Below are 16,841 nucleotides of genomic sequence, written 5' to 3' on the forward strand. Positions count from 1 at the left end.
TGAACCCGGCTCTTCTGCAAGAACAGTCAGTGTTCTTAACCACTGAGCCATCTCTCCAGCTTCTGAAATTTTAATTTAATGCTAAATTATCTGAGATTACACTTCTTCTATTGATATGTGGATGATACCTAAGATTCTGTAATTTACTTTCTAAACAGGAATAATTCAAATGGTGATCAAAACAGTTCACACATGAGAACCTTTAGGAACTGTTCCAAAAACTTCACATGGGTATTTTTTTCCTTATAAAGATCAATTATTCCTAATCTGAAAATCTTCGGTTTAAAATCTTCCAAACTCTGAAACTTCTTGAGTGCTGACATGAAGTTGCAAAGTGGAAAAATCCTACACCCTGAAACTATGTTTCATGCACCTATATGAAAAACATATAAAATGATCTATAGGCTATGTGAACAAGGTATACGCTAATGAATTTTGTGTTTAGATATGCTATATGCACATATTCCAAGATTAAAAAAAACCCTGAAACCCAAGATATTTCTGGTTCCAATACTACATTGAAAGGACATATATCTATATATCTATATATATATTTATATAGTTATGTGTACAGTTGCATATACTACAAATATTTATTCTATACTTTCATGTCTAACAGCTTTACTTACAATGGGAGTGATAGGAGGAGGGGGAAAAGTAAGAAAAAAATTGGGACCTTCTCAGTAACTGAAAGGAGCTCAAACTAGCTGGATTGAAGAATGAGGTATGGGAAGTTGTATGATTGATCAAAAGAAGGAGAGAGAGGAAATAGGAGAGAGAAGGGAGAGAGTGAGTGGAGAGCGAGAAGAGGGAGAGCAAGAGTGAGAGTTAGTGTAAGTGAGCAGGTAGGGGTATGAAGAGGTTTCTGGCATGGACAAATGGCCAGAGAAAGGTACAGTTCACTGAGTTGTGTAAGAAGAAGTTTTCAGAGAGAAGACACTGATGGGGAAAGAACCATGAAGTCTAAGGTGAAACAGGAAGGTGGCAGGAAAAGAAGATACTGATAGGGAAAGAGAAGGGAGGAGCTGAAGAACATCTCTATGATGTTAAATGATCGGTATATCAATAGTAAAACCAGAATTAAAAGACTTAGAGATGTCAGTGTATTAGACGTTAGAATTTGTGATTTCAGAGAATGGATAAGTTTGGGAGAATCTATCTAAGGTAGAAGAAGAAAGGTATTTATTAGGGAAACTTTAATAAGATCACACTACTTTGAAAAAGATAATTCCTGCAGCCACGTGTAGGGTACGTGGCAGTGAGGAGAGGCCCAACTAAAGCAGCTGAGAGTCTTATTTGTAAAACCAGGAACCAAAGATTTGAATAATAGATCTCAATATACAGATAAATAAGCAAAAACTTTGACATTAATTCTCAAAAGAAATACAAATAAAAATAACCCAAATGTGTTTATCAGGTGACACATCTACAACAGAACCTCATGGAACATATTAGGAAAAGGGGTAGAGAGAATACTAATGCATCTCTCAACTCTCATCAACGAAGTTCCCTCATGCAGCAGAGGTCCATAAACACAAAAGGACACAGATGACCAAAGCGTAGAGAATAAGTCTACAGAGTGTGAGTCCTTGGACAGGTCTCCTCTGTTAAACTTCACCTACCCAGGGCTCAGGGACCATTGTGGAAGTGGGTGGTGGTGGTGAAAAGATGGTAAGAGTCAGGGAGGAGGTGTTTGATCATATCAAAATAAAGTCTTACAGGCTCCTGGGACCTTGTTTGCATGAACCTACAGCAATAGTGTCAACATGCACAAGACCCATGCAAACCCAAGCAGCAAAAACCTAGCATAGAACTGTGGAAATGGGCAGCAGGCCCCAATCTAAGCCAAAGAACTATTGGCAGCTGATTACTGCTGGGTGAGGAACAGCTGATCTTAAAGGCAGGGACTCCAGATAGGGTGACTAGATCTCAGTGGATGAACTTACACTGAGGGATGTTTGGGGACACTAACTTGACTTGATAGGCCTTAACATCAATGACAGGATGCATGAATTCCAGCTGGGGGTGGGCCATAGGAGGGTGCCAATGCAGAGGAGGTGTTAAGATAATTAAGATATTCCATATGAAATACACACAAATTCAATAAAAATTTAAACAATCAAACTTATTCTAAAGAAAAAGGGTACATTATGACCACATTGCCATTTTTAAATTTTGGCTGCTGCAATTTGGATTAAGTTTTAGCAGAAATTATATTTCTGTTGAAGACGGTGCTTTAAACAACCTTGTGGGGTATGGGCTTTAGACCATCCCTGAGTTCCCACGGGCCCACAGTCCAGCTTGTAGAGCAGCCAAGCTGTTCAAGAGTATCAAATATCTATTAATCTACTAATATTTCATCACACAAGCAGACTTAGTTCACATGTGTTTCCATCAGCTCCAAAACCAGCACACTACACAATTCCAACATGGAATTGTGTACTGGTAGGTTATTTTCATTTTAATAATAAGTTTTCTATGGAAGAGTCATTCATCTAGCCCATTGTTTTCCAATTTGGGTCTTCTGAAGAGAAATGGCACAGCTTGGCTCTACGAGAACTGCCAAAATTCCATCAACATGAAACAATTCCTGTGTAGTTCACTTCCCACAAAACAAACACCATTCGGCTTTTCTCTCTGCCCTATGTTCAATAGGAAACCCACAACCAATTCCAGGATCCTCATAGGTGGTCATGATGGAAGCAAAACCTGTAATCTTGTTTGGGCTTATAATGTCTTCATAGAATATTAATTTATCTATGTCTTCCATCTGTCTATCTATCTATCTATCTATCTATCTATCTATCTATACAGTTTAAGGCTTTCTTCCTGCCCTTGCCCTTCCTCTTTCCTAAACTTTTGTTGTTGTTGTTGTTTATCTTTTTGAAACAGGGTCTCCCTGTAACCCCAGCTGGCCTGGAACTCGCTACATAGACCAGGCTGGCTTTGAACTCACAGAGATCTGCCTGCCTTTGCCTCCCGAGTGCTGGGATTACAGGTGTGCACCACCCTGCCCGGCTAGTTATTTCTTTTTAATGTATACAACTGTTAAGTGAAATACAGAACAACAGTGAAATTCAAATCTCATATAAATAATGTTAGTGTAGCCTGGTGTGGTGGTGCACGCCTTTAGTCCTAGCACTCAGGAGGCAGAGTCAGGTGAATCTCTGTGAGTTCAAGGCCAGCCTGGTCTACATAGTGGATTCCAGGACAGCTGGGGCTTCAGGGAGACCCTGTTTCAAAAAGACCACCACCATCACCACCAACAACAAAAAGTTAGTCTATTTCCTATATATTTTATCAGATATGCTTACAATATAATTCTTGTTTATATAAATTTCAATTATAATATTGTGTTTATCCAAAACCAAATACTACTGACAGTGTTTTGATTGTAGAAATCTTTGTATTTCTTGTAGTGTGTTTGTGTGTATGGTTGTGCATATGCCATAGTGCACATGTGGAGGTCAGAGGACAACTTGTGGAAATCAGTTTTTTCCGTCCATTATCTGCGTTCCAGGGATCAAATAGATGTCATCAGGCTTGATGGCAAGTGCCCTGAGCTGTCTCACCAGGCCAGTTGTAGAGATCTTTAATAGCACTTTGAATAATGCCTTCTTTTTAGCTAATAATAGTGCCTATATAGTGAGATAGTCTCACTTTGTAACGCAGTCTGGCCTGGAGCTCACAATGTAGCTCAGCCTTGTCTCAAACTTGTGGCAATCCTCCTGCCTTAGCCTCTGAAGTGCTGGGATTACAGATGTGAGGCACAATGCCTGTATTATGGCATATTCATACATGCATGTCATCCTACTTGGCTCATATCACCCTACATTACCTTCTTGTGTTCCCTCTTCCCCTTCTTACTGGCTTCATTCCTCCCCCAAATAATAGTACCCTTCTGCTTTCATGTTCTCTCTCTCTCTCTCTCTCTCTCTCTCTCTCTCTCTCTCTCCCACACACACACATACACACACTTTAAGTGCAGATTCCACATATGAGAGAAAACACGTAATGTCACTTCTTCTGAATATGCCCTGTTTTGCTACCAATCTCCACTTACATCTATTTTCCTGCAAATGACATAATTTCATTCTTTTTTTATTGCTGAATAATACTATATTGTGTGTGTATATCCTGTGTTTTCTTTTATTTTTATTAGTATTTTCATTTAACATGCACAATACTGGGTTTCATCGTGACTTCTTCATACATACCTTTATCCACTCATCTGTTTATGAACATCTAGGATGAGTCCATAGTTTGGTTATTGTGAGTAGGACTAATACTGTCAACAGTGCAATTATCTCTGCAGTATGCTGACTTAGATTCTTTTGTTTATAGCTGGATCATATGGAGGTCTATTTTAAGCTTTTTTGAGGCCCCTCGATACTCATTTCTGTAATGTCTCTACTCATTTATATTCTTACTAGTAGTGTATGAAGATTACTTTTGCCCTGTGTCCTCATCAGCATTTGTTGTTTATTTTCTTTTTCTTTTTTCATTCATTTTTTTGTATCTTTTTGAGACTGGGTTTCCCTGCAGTCTCAGTACAGCACTTTAGATGGGATATAGCTTCAAGCTTGCATCATCGTGCTTCCCACAAGATGCTTGCAATATTTATGATGCCTGTTAGCTCTTGTGGGCACTTCATTTTGATACTTGATGAAGGTAAAATCAAGGGCAAATGAACCATTGTCTCTCTATGGAAGATACTTCCCAACCACATGTGACTAACCTGTGGTCTGCTTTAAATTTTCTTTTGAAATACCCTTCTACCATTTAACACAGAAAACAAAGAATTTAACGTTAATTCAATAGAAATATTAAACTAAAATTAGTATCATATCACAAAGCCCAAATGATCTAATTGCTTCATATCAACTATTTGTATCTCTGTTTGTTAATATGAAAAATCAAAAGCTAAATGCTTTGTAGTTCTCTGTTACTGTAGCTGTATGAATTTGATCACTTCTAGGCTAAATGCAGACATAAGAAAATGGAATGTGTTTGTTTTGTTGGGGATGTTGTTGTTGATAGGACATTTCCTTCTTCACAGAGAGTAGTCTTCGAATAAATGCTTTCTATAGACTTGACCTTGATGTGAGTCACAACTGTTTTCCGTCACTGCTGAACTTTGTCTCCTTGAGAAGACTGTGCAAAGAAAGCATACATCTTAAAGGATGCAGCAAATATATCCAATGTCTCAGTTTGGTCATAGTAAAATTCTTATTTTCTTTATAGGTCAAAATAAATAATGATTTTAATTATGAATTTTACAACAGTAGCTGGTCTTATGTCAAGCACACAACAACAGGGCATACATCGTCTAGTTCAAGGCATTTCTTTTTTAGCTCTTCATCATCAAATCAGCACCACTATACTTCAAATACCGAAAAAAACTACATGAAAAAGGTTAGTATGAAACATCAGCTGATTCCTCTCCCCTCCCCCGCCCGATTTTAAACTTGTTTTGAGTGTTGCTAACATTAAGCAAGTGCATTTACTCACAGGACTAACTTTCTGATTTATATTAAAACAAAAATATATCCTTTAAGAGACAATACATTTCTTCCAAGATTTGTTAATTCTCTTTGACAATGTATTTATTTATATTTTGTTTTCTCATTAAAGTATTTGACCTTTTTTGAAAAACGATGTATATTTATGAACATGTTCTCATATATCCCCAGTCTGGCCTTGGATTTGATATGTAGCTGAGGCTGACTTTGAAAGGCTGTGATTCTCTTACTTCTACTTTCTAAGGTCTGGGATTCTAAGTGTGCACTACATAAGAAAAATTATACTGAAATCTTCTATCTTAAATTGTTTTGATGTAAGAAACACCTCTCACTTCAAAGGAGATAAAAGGCAGTTGTTTCTGGAGATAAATATGAATGATCATGGCCCAGGAACAGTTACCCCAAATGTCATGTTCCAACATGGTAACAGTTTCATGAAGTTTTTATAGAAGCAGGAAAAAGGAAGTAATAAATCAAGACAGTTTTCTCTCTATTATTTATTATTTTTATTTTATGTGCAAAAAAAGTATTGCCTGCATGTATGTAAGTGCACCCATGTTGTGCAATGCCCTCGGAGGTCAGAAGAAGGTGTTGGATTCCCTGGAGCTGGAGTTAAGATGGTCCTTAGCTACCATGTGGGTACTGGGAACCTGAACCCAGGTCCTCTGCAAGAGCAGCTAGTGCTTGTTACTGCTGATCCATCTCTCCAGCCCAAGATACTTTTCAAGTAAACTGATGTAAACATCAAGTGGGCAGGTTATAGGAGAGTAGGAAATCTCTGTAATAGGTCTCAGATGCTATCTGATGACAATCATAGCCTTTTGGCGGTGGAAGCTAGGGAGCCGCTAAGTTAATATATTCTAAAAGTTTTCACTCCACAACCACAAGGATGTTAAGTCAGACAGAGAGGTGAGCAAGAAATGTCTATTAAGGAGTTAAAGCACTCTGAGGTAAGTTGTAATTGAGCCCTGGACTTGCAACATTCCAACCTCTTCTCAATTATTGAAGTTGCAATAAGTTAATCATCCTTGTAGATGATTCAATATAAAGTATGACTTCTTTCCAGGAACTTTTGTTCACAATTGTCCTAATTTTTTTTATTATGATTACGGATGTTGCTGCCTTAAGTGTTATATATAACAAAAACTATACCATCAATGCTCATGCACACTTCCTCAATGTTAATGCTAGCATCTTTTGAAGCAAGATGCGAAATGAAAAGATTTTTAAAAAACATCTGATTATTTTGAGATTAAAAACAGTGTTTATCTGGGGAATTTAAGACCTTTAAAAATTCTTTTTGTTTTGGAGTACCAGAACTTTCATGTGGGAAAACTTGAACTCTTGAGATGAATTGCAACTAAATAATCCTTTTTTTTTCTTTTTGAGACAAGATTTTTTCTATAACCTGGTTTTGCCTTGAATTCCTGGTGGTCCTCCTGGCATGTGCCTCCTGATTATCCTTCTGGGATTATGAGTGTGCATCACTATGCCAAACTTTCTCATTCTTTTCCCTTCCTCCTTCTCCTCCTCCTCCTCCTCCACCTCCTTTCTTCTCCTCCTCCTCCTCCTCCTCCTCCTCCTCCTTTCTTCTTTTGTTTGAATCTCATGTGTAGCACAGTCTGATTCTGAACTCCTGATCCTCCTGCCTCTGGAATTCTGGGTTTATAGGCAAGCATTGTTATGCCTGGTTGATTTATAAAGTTAGTAATTTGTTCAATCACAAAAAGAGGCATAAGAAACACTAATTTTATTTGTTTTATGACTAAGAAGTTGATTGTGAGAATATGAATTAAGATGTTTATCACCTGTATATTAAATTGTTCACAATGTAGGGATTTAGCACAATATTAGTTTTGAATATTATTAAAAGCTGACTAGAAAAGGTTTGAAAGACCTCATTAAAAATGTAGTTTAACTTGCAAATAAATATATTCTCCTTGCCTATAAACATATGGTCAAGATGTAACCCAAGGATTGATTACTTTGTGTATATATTTGTAAGTTTGTTTAGAAGGTAATAGAGTCAAGTGACATTTTCTAGTTGAGGTGGGCTCAAGGGCTTCAAGAGCCCTGGATAAAAGAAATCATCCTTGTATTGCTCAGATTTTTCTCATCTGGGACCCCAGAATTCTTCATGAGGGTTGGGTCCAAAGGAGACTTTGTCATACCTCAAAAAAAAAAAAAATCAGTCTGGGTGATGGGAAGTGACAGTCGAGACATTGAATAGGGAACTGAGACTATTTTTTGATCTTTTAATCTTCCACCTAACACTCCTTTTATTCTTTTCTTCCCCCATAGAGTTATAAGTTGTTGGTTGTTCAGAACAGTGTTGAAGTAGCTCAGTTCATTAATAACAATCCTGAGTTCTTACAACTTGCTGAGCCTTTCTGGAAGGAACTCTCCCATCTTCCCTCTCTGTATGACTACAGTGCCTACCGAAGACTAATTGACCAGTATGGGACACATTATCTGCAGTCTGGGTCATTAGGAGGAGAATACAGAGTTCTGTTTTACGTGGATTCAGGAAATACCAAACACAGTGGTACAGTATTAACCAATGATATCTAAAAGCACTTAGGAATTTTAATGGGGGAATACATGTGGTTAATTTAAACTTTTAAGCTTTAAAGTCTGATAGATTTAAATTACAAAGGAGTCCAAAATTGCAAGAATCTATTATACTCTACTTAAATTCTTACATGATTTAAAAAATGTCTGCCTACTCTTTTGAATAATACCTTGAGTTAAACCATTATCATTATCAGCTATCTCCAGAGGATGTTAGATTTTAATAAAACCTTATAATCTTCCCCGTTTCACAGATTAAAAAGTGTTTCTTTTTTAACGTAACATTTTAAGTTAGCATACAAAGTAATGGGTTTCATTATGTACTTTCATACACGTTTTGTTCTTAGTTATCTCTCTCCACTACCTTTTTTCTGCCCCCTGCCCCCATCTTGCTGGGCACTGTAGTCCTACGGTTGCTTTATGTCACATAAATTCACATATGTTCCATCACTTCCATAAGATCATCTCCTCTCCTCTCATTACACACACACACACACACACACTCACTCACTCACCCAATTTAAATTTAAGCCTAGGTTCCACATTTGAGAGAAAACAGCTACTATTTCTTTCTGATCTGGCTTATTTCATTTAACAATAATTTCTAGCTTCTTCCATTTTTTTTTTCCGAAAGGCTGTGATTTCACTCATTTTTCTTTATGGGTGAATAAAATTCCATTGTGCTTATGTGCATCTTCTTTACCCATTTATCTGTTGGTGGATATCTAGACTGGTTCCATTATCTTTTTTGTGATGAATAGTGTCATAAGAAGCATGTATGTGCATGTGTCTCTGTGATATGTTGATTTGGAGTCTTTCAGCACATGTGTAGGAGTGACATAGCTACATACGATAGCTCTATTTTTAGCTTTTTAGAAACCTCCCTTCTGAATTCCACTGGGCTGTACCAGTTTACATTCCCAGCAGCAGTGAATAGGGTTCTTTTTCCCTCAAATGCTCACCAACATTTGTTGTCAAGATTAAACAATGTTTCATAAGGAAAACTAAATGAGTTGTTTGCTGATAACCTGTCATTTTGTTGTTTTGTTTGTAGAACTAAAAATCTAACCTTAGGACTCTCATGTATACTAAACAAGTACTCTGCTTTTTATTTTTATCAGGGTCACATTGCACAGGCTGGCCTTGAACTCACTCTAGCCCAGATGGGCCTTGATCTTGTGACCCTCCTTCCTCAGCTGCCTCAGTATCTACAGGTACAAGCCTGTGCTACCAGGACCTGCTGAAAATTCAAACTGTTTTAAGGCAGTATTCTGCTTACAGTTGTTCTTTATCATTCACAATTCCTTAAAAAAGTCTGCCCTGAATATACTCATTTTTTTGGATGCCTTCCTCAGGACAGGTGAGTCACACAGATACTTTGGGGAAAAGGTAGAGATTCAGCATTATGAGGAGACTCTTCCAAGGTTGCATAGACAGTAAGGAGGAGATTTGAGCCCAGACTTAACTGTTTTCTCAATCAGCTTAGCTTTCCCTCATGCCACTAAAAATGCCTAATTTTTGTTAGAATCAGAAAATGCCACCGAATTCATGCTTTGGAAATTCCAGCTTGGATTCTTTACAGAGAACTTTTGATCTGTCTATCTAATATTCTGAGACAAACTTTCTCCATCCTAATCTGTACAGATGCCCACATTTCACTAATTCCGTCATCTCCTCAGAGTCTTTCTTGGAGATGATAAGACTCCTGAGATTCACAGCAGAACGTGGCCTTTTCCTTATGTATTAACTATGATATTTTCCTGTGTTTCCATCGGACACTTTCAGTTTTCTACCAGATAAATTTGAATAGAATTTGAACTTTTTTAGTATCATAGGTTGAAAATAAAATGAGTGTATAAACTTATTTATTTTTGTAGCAGACAAAGGCATTTCCTTAAAAAATCAGTCTAGGGGCTGGAGACATAGCTCAGAGGTTGAGAATATTGGCTGCTCTAGCAGAAGACCTAGGTTTGGTTCCCCGCAGCTAACGACCATCCTTAACTCCAGTTCCAGGGGAATCTGACATCCTCTTCTGATTTCCATAGGCATTGTGTGCACATGATGCTCTTGTATACATGCATGCAGAACACTCATAACACATAAAATAAAAGAGTAAAAATTTGAAAAAAATCAGTCTGGCAAATGGCTTGATCTTAACTCAGTTTCACTTCTAAATTCCTATTTTTATAACATTAAATGAAAAATAATAATACATTGAGATTCCATCTCACTCTAGTCATATGGCAATCATTAAGAAAACATGTAAGTGCCAGTGAGGGCACAGAGAGAAGGGAATCCTTTCTTGTGCATTGATGATAGGAATATAAAGTTTTCTCCACTACTGTAGAAACCAGTATGGTAGTTCCTCAAAAACCTAAAAATAGATTTACTATGTGATCCAGCTATGCCACTCCTGCATGTTTACTTAAAGGACTCTAAATAAACATATTGTAGGATACTTGAACGTCAGTGTTTATACAGCACTATTCATAAGAGTTAAGGTGTAGGTGATTGTTAACAGAGGAATGGATAAAGAATATGTGGCATATGTACACACTGGAATTTTAATCAACATAAAAACAATATTTTTCCATTTGCAAGAAAATGGATGCAATTGAACATTATTATATTGTGGATTAAGTCAGACTCTAAAAGGCAAACATCACGTTTTCTGTTTTATGGATCCTAGATTTTATATAGATCTGTAAAATAATCTATGTATATGTGGCATGAAAGCTGAAGTGAAACCATCTAGGAGATTGAAGGGGACTGATGGGGGGAGAAAGGTGAGGACAGGAGGGTATCAGGGGCAAATGTGGTAAAGGACATCATATGCTGTATGGCAATGCCCTTATGTAGCCCAGTCATATGTGCAGAAAATATATGGCAATTTAAAAAAGCAGAGGTTTATATGTTTTTAAACATCTATTTATTTTGTGGATATGTATGTTAAGGGGTCATGTATGCTATAGTGCATGAGTGGGGGTCAGAGGACAATTTGTGGGAGTCAGTTTTCTCCAACATGAGAGTCCTGGGGATTGAACTCAGGTCATCAGGCTTAGTGGCAAATGTCTTTACTTACTGAGCCATCTTCTAGTCCAGAGGATTTTTAAAAAACTTACTGAATTTGTAAAATTTATTTTTTGAGTAATAATTTTACTCCTGAGCAGTATATGTCGATCTTAAAATTCTAATTAAAATTTAATAAAAACTTCTGGGACATAGTTTATGTCCCTAATTATTCCTAAGAGATATTGAGACCCTAATTTATCTAGTAAAATTATATGAAAAAACATATTCACACTTAATTTTTTTAGGACTGAGGATTGAGCCCAGGGCCTTGTACATGCTAAACATAATCAGTAACACTGAGCTATACCACCAAGCCATATGTTGCTTTTTTTTCCACCCTATTAAAAAAAAAACCTGTAAAGAACCATTTGGTAATGAGTAGAAATTGCTATATTCTAAGGTTATGTGCCACAGGAGGAGGTGTTAATGTTGTGGGTTTCCTGGATCAGAATGGATGGAATCTATTGCTTTCGATTGCAGAGAATGAGCAAGGTCAGCAGAAGGACAAGCAAGCAGTTTATTGAGAAGCAGAGAAACAGCACCCTGTGGCTGGAGAGGACACAAAAATGAATTGTCAAATAGGATTTTTGAGGAGGGCTTTTTATATCCTAGAATGGGCCCATTTGGTCCTACCTGCAAGTAAGTTAGGTATCAGATGGAACCAGTTGGTCAATTTGAGTGTATGTAGGGAATTTTGATTGGTCAGTGGGTCAAATGAAGCTATTTAGGCTCAGGGCTGGAGAGATAGCTTAACAGTTAAGAGCACTGGCTGCTCTTGCAGAGGACCCGGGTTTGATTTTCAGCATCCACATGGCTGCTGACAACTCTCTGTAACTCTAGTTCCAGGGAATCTAACCCCCTCTTCTGACCTCTGTGGATATTGCATGACATGGATATACTTACATGCAGACAAAACATTCATACACATAAAATAAAAAATAATAAATAAAATATTAAAGAAAAGAAGTATGCAGGCTCTGGAAAGTCTACTGGTGGGGAGAAATGTCACCAAGAAGGTCCAATAGGGAGGAAGAACCAGGAAGCAAAAACAATAAAGTCTGCTGGTTAGCAGCATCTTGATGAGCCCAAGGGCTTTTGGAGTTGAAAACCTTGATACTATTGGAGTTGCTTATTGGTTCCACCATGATATAGGGACATTTTGTTTTCCTTTAGCCTGAAACTCTAACTGCTTACAAAGAGGGGTTGCCTTGCTTCTAATGCCTATCATTAGGAATCAGATATTGTTGGAAAGGCTAAGTTAGTGGAGTGAGGAGTTTAGAGATTAATCAGCATGGAATAATAACCCAGCTTCTCAGAATCTCCAGAAAGTGAGTAAAAAGTCACCATGTTCCTATGTCAATCTGTTTATTTTATGCCTAAGACACTGAGTTAGTAAGAAACACCATTCTTTGGGATGTTCAGTTTCTTTTGCCTCTTCTTATTCATGTGGAAATTACTTGGCTTTTCTCCCCTCTTCAGCCAAGCTAATAAGAGGAAAATAACAAAGCCCTATTAGCTCTCCCCCTTTTTTTTTTTTTTTTTTAATGTTGACTTTTTGGAGCACTTGAAAATGTCTGTACTTTGCCATTTGTTATGAAACAGCCATAGTAACAGGAAACCATTTCTAATCTCCATTCCCACTCCTGGCTGTACCCAAAAGAAGGTCTTCAATAAATGCAGAAATTAAGCACCCAACTTTTGTATTTCTTTCCAGGTTTTGGTTCAGAACAGCAGAAGGGATGCACTTCCTCAGATTTCTGGTTTCTCTTTAAGTCATCAAAACAGAAATGCAAGGAACTGGAAGACGCTAGGAAATCAGCTTCAGGTAAAAAAGAAAGGCACCAATTTGCGTTACAAGCTTAACCTTAATCACTCTTATAGTTAAGTAATTTTTGGTTTCCAAGGGCTTTTTAAGTAGATTTACTTAAAAAAATCTATGTATTATTTTTATGTCTTGCTTCACTTTTTATTGTATTATTATTATTTGAGAAAGGTTCTCAATATGCTTCCCAGGCTGGTATTGAATCCCTGGGCTCTGGTGATTCTTCTTTTTTTTTTTAAATTTTTAATTTTTTATTTTATGTGTAAGAGTATGAATGCCTGTGCCTTCAGAGGACAGAAGAGGGCATTGTCAAATCCCCTGGATCTGGAGTTACAGACAACTGTTAGCTGACATGTGGGTGCTGGGGTTTGAACCCAGACCTTCTGTAAGAACAGTCAGTGCTCTTAACTGCTGAGCCATCTCTCCAGACCCTCAAGTGATTCTTCAGTTATCAGAAACTTTGGGAAGCTTGGCATTGGATGCCATATGTTACCAGGGAAATTGGAATTCCTTCTTTGTGTTGTTAGTCTTGTCAATAGAGGAATTTAAAAGTATGACCAGGTGTGGTGGTGCATGCCTTTAATCCCAGCACTTGGGAGGCAAAGGTAAGCAGATTTCTTTGAGACTGAGGCCAACCTGGGTTACGTAGCGAGTTCCAGGCCAGCTGGTGCTACAGGGGCACCCTATATCAAAACACTAAAAAAAATTAAAAAATGAACTCAGTAGGAAGCTTTGAGGATAATATTATCAGAGTTTGATAGAAAGCAACAGGGTAGACAGGCTGCAAATTTAGCAAAGCCTGGAGGAGGGAGATGAAGAGGAAGAAAAGAGAGAAAGTCATGCTTTTAAGTTAGGCCAGCATGCTCATCAGTGAAGTCAGCAAGAAGCAGCATGGTATCAGACAGCTACTGGAGGAAAGTTAGTGTGTGTGTGTGTGTGTGTGTGTGTGTGTGTGTGTGCGCGCGCGCGCGGGTCCACCTTCAGAGAAAGTGAGAAAGCCCAAAGTGATAAAGAAAACAGGCTTAGACTTTGGCTATTATCTGAAAGAAACAGAAAGGTAAAAAAAGGAAAAGTTAGACTTTTCAGAGTTAGGACTCAGAAAGCAGACTTAACAGAGCTGCCTGGCAGCGACACCATAAACGACTGCATTGGGGGCAAAGTTTCTGGAAAGCAAAAGTACATTATCTCATTAAGGGGATGATTATTCCTCCTATTTAAGCATGGCTTAAGGTGAATCAGCCTTCTTGAAGCGTGGTCTTTTGGCCAGATGATTGACAGGCCCAGTTGGATTACCTCTTAAGGGAGGAGACAACAGTAGCTAATGTTCTAATCTTTCAAGCGGATCAGAATGTCATGTCTTCACTCAAGGCCAGAGGTGGATTCCATTCTTTTGACCAGGAGGAAACAGACTTCCTTTAATAGCCCTCAACAGAGCCCTGATCTTCTCAGTGGCCTTCATTCTCCCCTTAAGAGTGGAGACCCTAAAATCATTTAGGTGATGGACTGGGACTGGGGAATAGATAAAACCCAGAACAGAAGGGATTAGTGTATGGACTTGAGTTTCAGTTACATACTCAAGTATAGCTCGCAGGCAGAAGTTAGAAGAGAAATCTGGTATGGAAAGCTCTCTTCTGGCATTCCTGTCCTTCAGCAAGGACACTCCTGCCCTAAGCTGCCTAACCAGTTTCTAAATCTTGTCCTCATCACTTCTGCTTCCCAAGCAGCTGGACTAAGATGTGTGCCACTGCACCTGGCTTACTTCATTCATCAACTGTTTATGGAGTCTGTAATATGTGCCAGGAATTGTTCTAGACACCAGGGATATGTCACTGACTATGCCAGAGAAAGCATTCATCATGAGGAAGTTGACATGACGAAGGAGAACAATTTTTGAATAGAGTGGAAAAGTAGGTGTCTGGATATAGAGGAGGAAATGGAAGCTTTGGGAAAAAGTTTTTTAAAAATTTTATTTATTGTTTTTATTTTATGCGTATGAGTGTATGGCCCGCATGTATGTAAGTGCACCCATGTCATGCAATGCTGGCGGAGGAGGTCAGAAGAGAGTGTCAGATCTTCTGTGTCGGAGAGTTACAGGCAGTTGTTCGCTGTCATGTGGGAACTGATCCCAGGTCCTTTGCAAGAGCAGCCAGTGCTCTTAACCACTGAACCATCTCTCCAGCCCTGCTTTGGGAAGATGTTGCTGTCAAGTGTCAACTGTGCTGTCAGTTGGAAGCTGTTCATTGATTTCATTTTGCAGTTAACAAGCACAAAGCACTTACCTACCAGCACAATTTCAACTGGTTCATAAAAATTTACCAACACACTTGTCCTACCTATGAGTTAGCTACAACTTATTCCCATTTTACAGACAGGGACACTGAGACAGAAAAAGATTGTCCAAGATCACAGCTAGTAAGAATCAGACATGAGATGGAAATGCGTGAAATCTGGCTGCAGAGCCTTGGCTCTTTGCTGCTACACTTGCTGTGCCTTGTAAGGGAAAAGAGTTAGCTGGAACAGAGGGTGTATGGAGCCCTGGAGGAGGTCACAGGCTCAGAAATCTGCGGGCACCACAGCTAGTGGTGGCTCATTAGCTCAGGGCCTGGACTTTGTGATATAGTGCACTAAAAGGCTACTGTTTGCATATCAAAAATGTAACTGACAATGAAAACGAGAAAGCACTCAGGTAATTTATTAAAAATATCAAGCTTTCATAATTTCTCATTATGAAAGTATAATGTGTTCATTTTATGAAATTGCAAAATTTGGACAGTTACAAGAAAGGAAATGGAAATCACTCAAAATGTGATCTGTAAGATTAAAAATTTCTAGTCATGACCTTTGTAGGAACTGATTGTAAATGGAGATAAAAATATGTCTGAAATTATGAGACACATAAATGGAAAATATGAATTCAATTAGCATTCAAATTTTTTAGAGCATTATTCATGTATTAGGTAATGTGTTAATGTATTCCTGTTAATTAACAGCTTTTTAAAATTGTTACTACACTAGACCCAAGATTGTTTTCCTCCAATGTTTTATTATAAAAATTTCAAACAGAAAAATTTAAAGAATATAATAGTTGATAACCATATACTCATTACTTATACATAAGTATTTTTTGACATTTTGCTATATATATCTGTATCTATATGATACTTATAATATTGACAGGTTATTTAGCAGCATAAATATCACATATTTAAAATGTTTATGTTATTTATGGAGTTATTTGAAAGTTTTACCTTCCTGATACTTCGTCTATTAATAATGTATAGTCCTTCTAGGAAGGATAGTCTTGCGCAAAGTATGCACATGATGCTCTTACTGAAACGAGATATTAAAAGCTATCAGTGATTTTCTAACATCATCTGTGTCAGACAAAAGATTCCTTTTTCTTTTCCTTACTATGTTTTTCCCTCCCTCCCTTCTTTCTTTTTCTTTCTTTCTTTCTTTCTTTCTTTCTTTCTTTCTTTCTTTCTTTCTTTCTTTCTTTCCTTTTTCTTTCTCTCTTGTTCTCATGGGCCTGAGGTTAGCCTTAAACTTAAACTTCTTAGTTGGTAAAGAACTTCTGATCATTGGCCTTTCACCTCCCAAGTGAGTGCTGATATTATAGGCATTGTGTCACCACATCTACCTTTATGCAGTGCTGGGGATGAGCCCAGGGCTTTATGCATGCTAGGCAAATGCTTTATCAATTAAGCTACATTCCCAGACACTTACTTTTCAATCTTATTTATTTTTTATATTTTATTTATCATTTTTGTTTAACGTGTATGCGAATATTGCTTGCATGTAGGTAAGTGCACCTGTGTCATGAGATGCCCGTGGAGGACAGAAGAGACTGTTGG

At 37.8% G+C, this 16,841-nt stretch overlaps 1 protein-coding gene across 3 annotated transcripts in view; it reads left to right on the top strand.

The window, feature by feature from the left end:
• The window catches only part of C7 (complement C7), a 68,531-nt gene that overhangs the window by 20,944 nt on the left and 30,746 nt on the right, over positions 1–16,841 (top strand). For all 3 annotated transcript variants that reach the window (XM_008842124.3, XM_017800347.2, XM_029567809.1), the window contains 3 exons: positions 5,245–5,415; positions 7,824–8,067; positions 12,880–12,990. In XM_008842124.3, coding sequence (XP_008840346.1) covers positions 5,245–5,415; positions 7,824–8,067; positions 12,880–12,990 — 526 coding nt within the window. The remainder of the gene's footprint in view (positions 1–5,244; positions 5,416–7,823; positions 8,068–12,879; positions 12,991–16,841) is intronic.

This window comes from Nannospalax galili, unplaced genomic scaffold (assembly GCF_000622305.1).
Source record: "Nannospalax galili isolate Female #2095 unplaced genomic scaffold, S.galili_v1.0 scaffold139, whole genome shotgun sequence".
Taxonomy (NCBI): Eukaryota; Metazoa; Chordata; class Mammalia; order Rodentia; family Spalacidae; genus Nannospalax; species Nannospalax galili.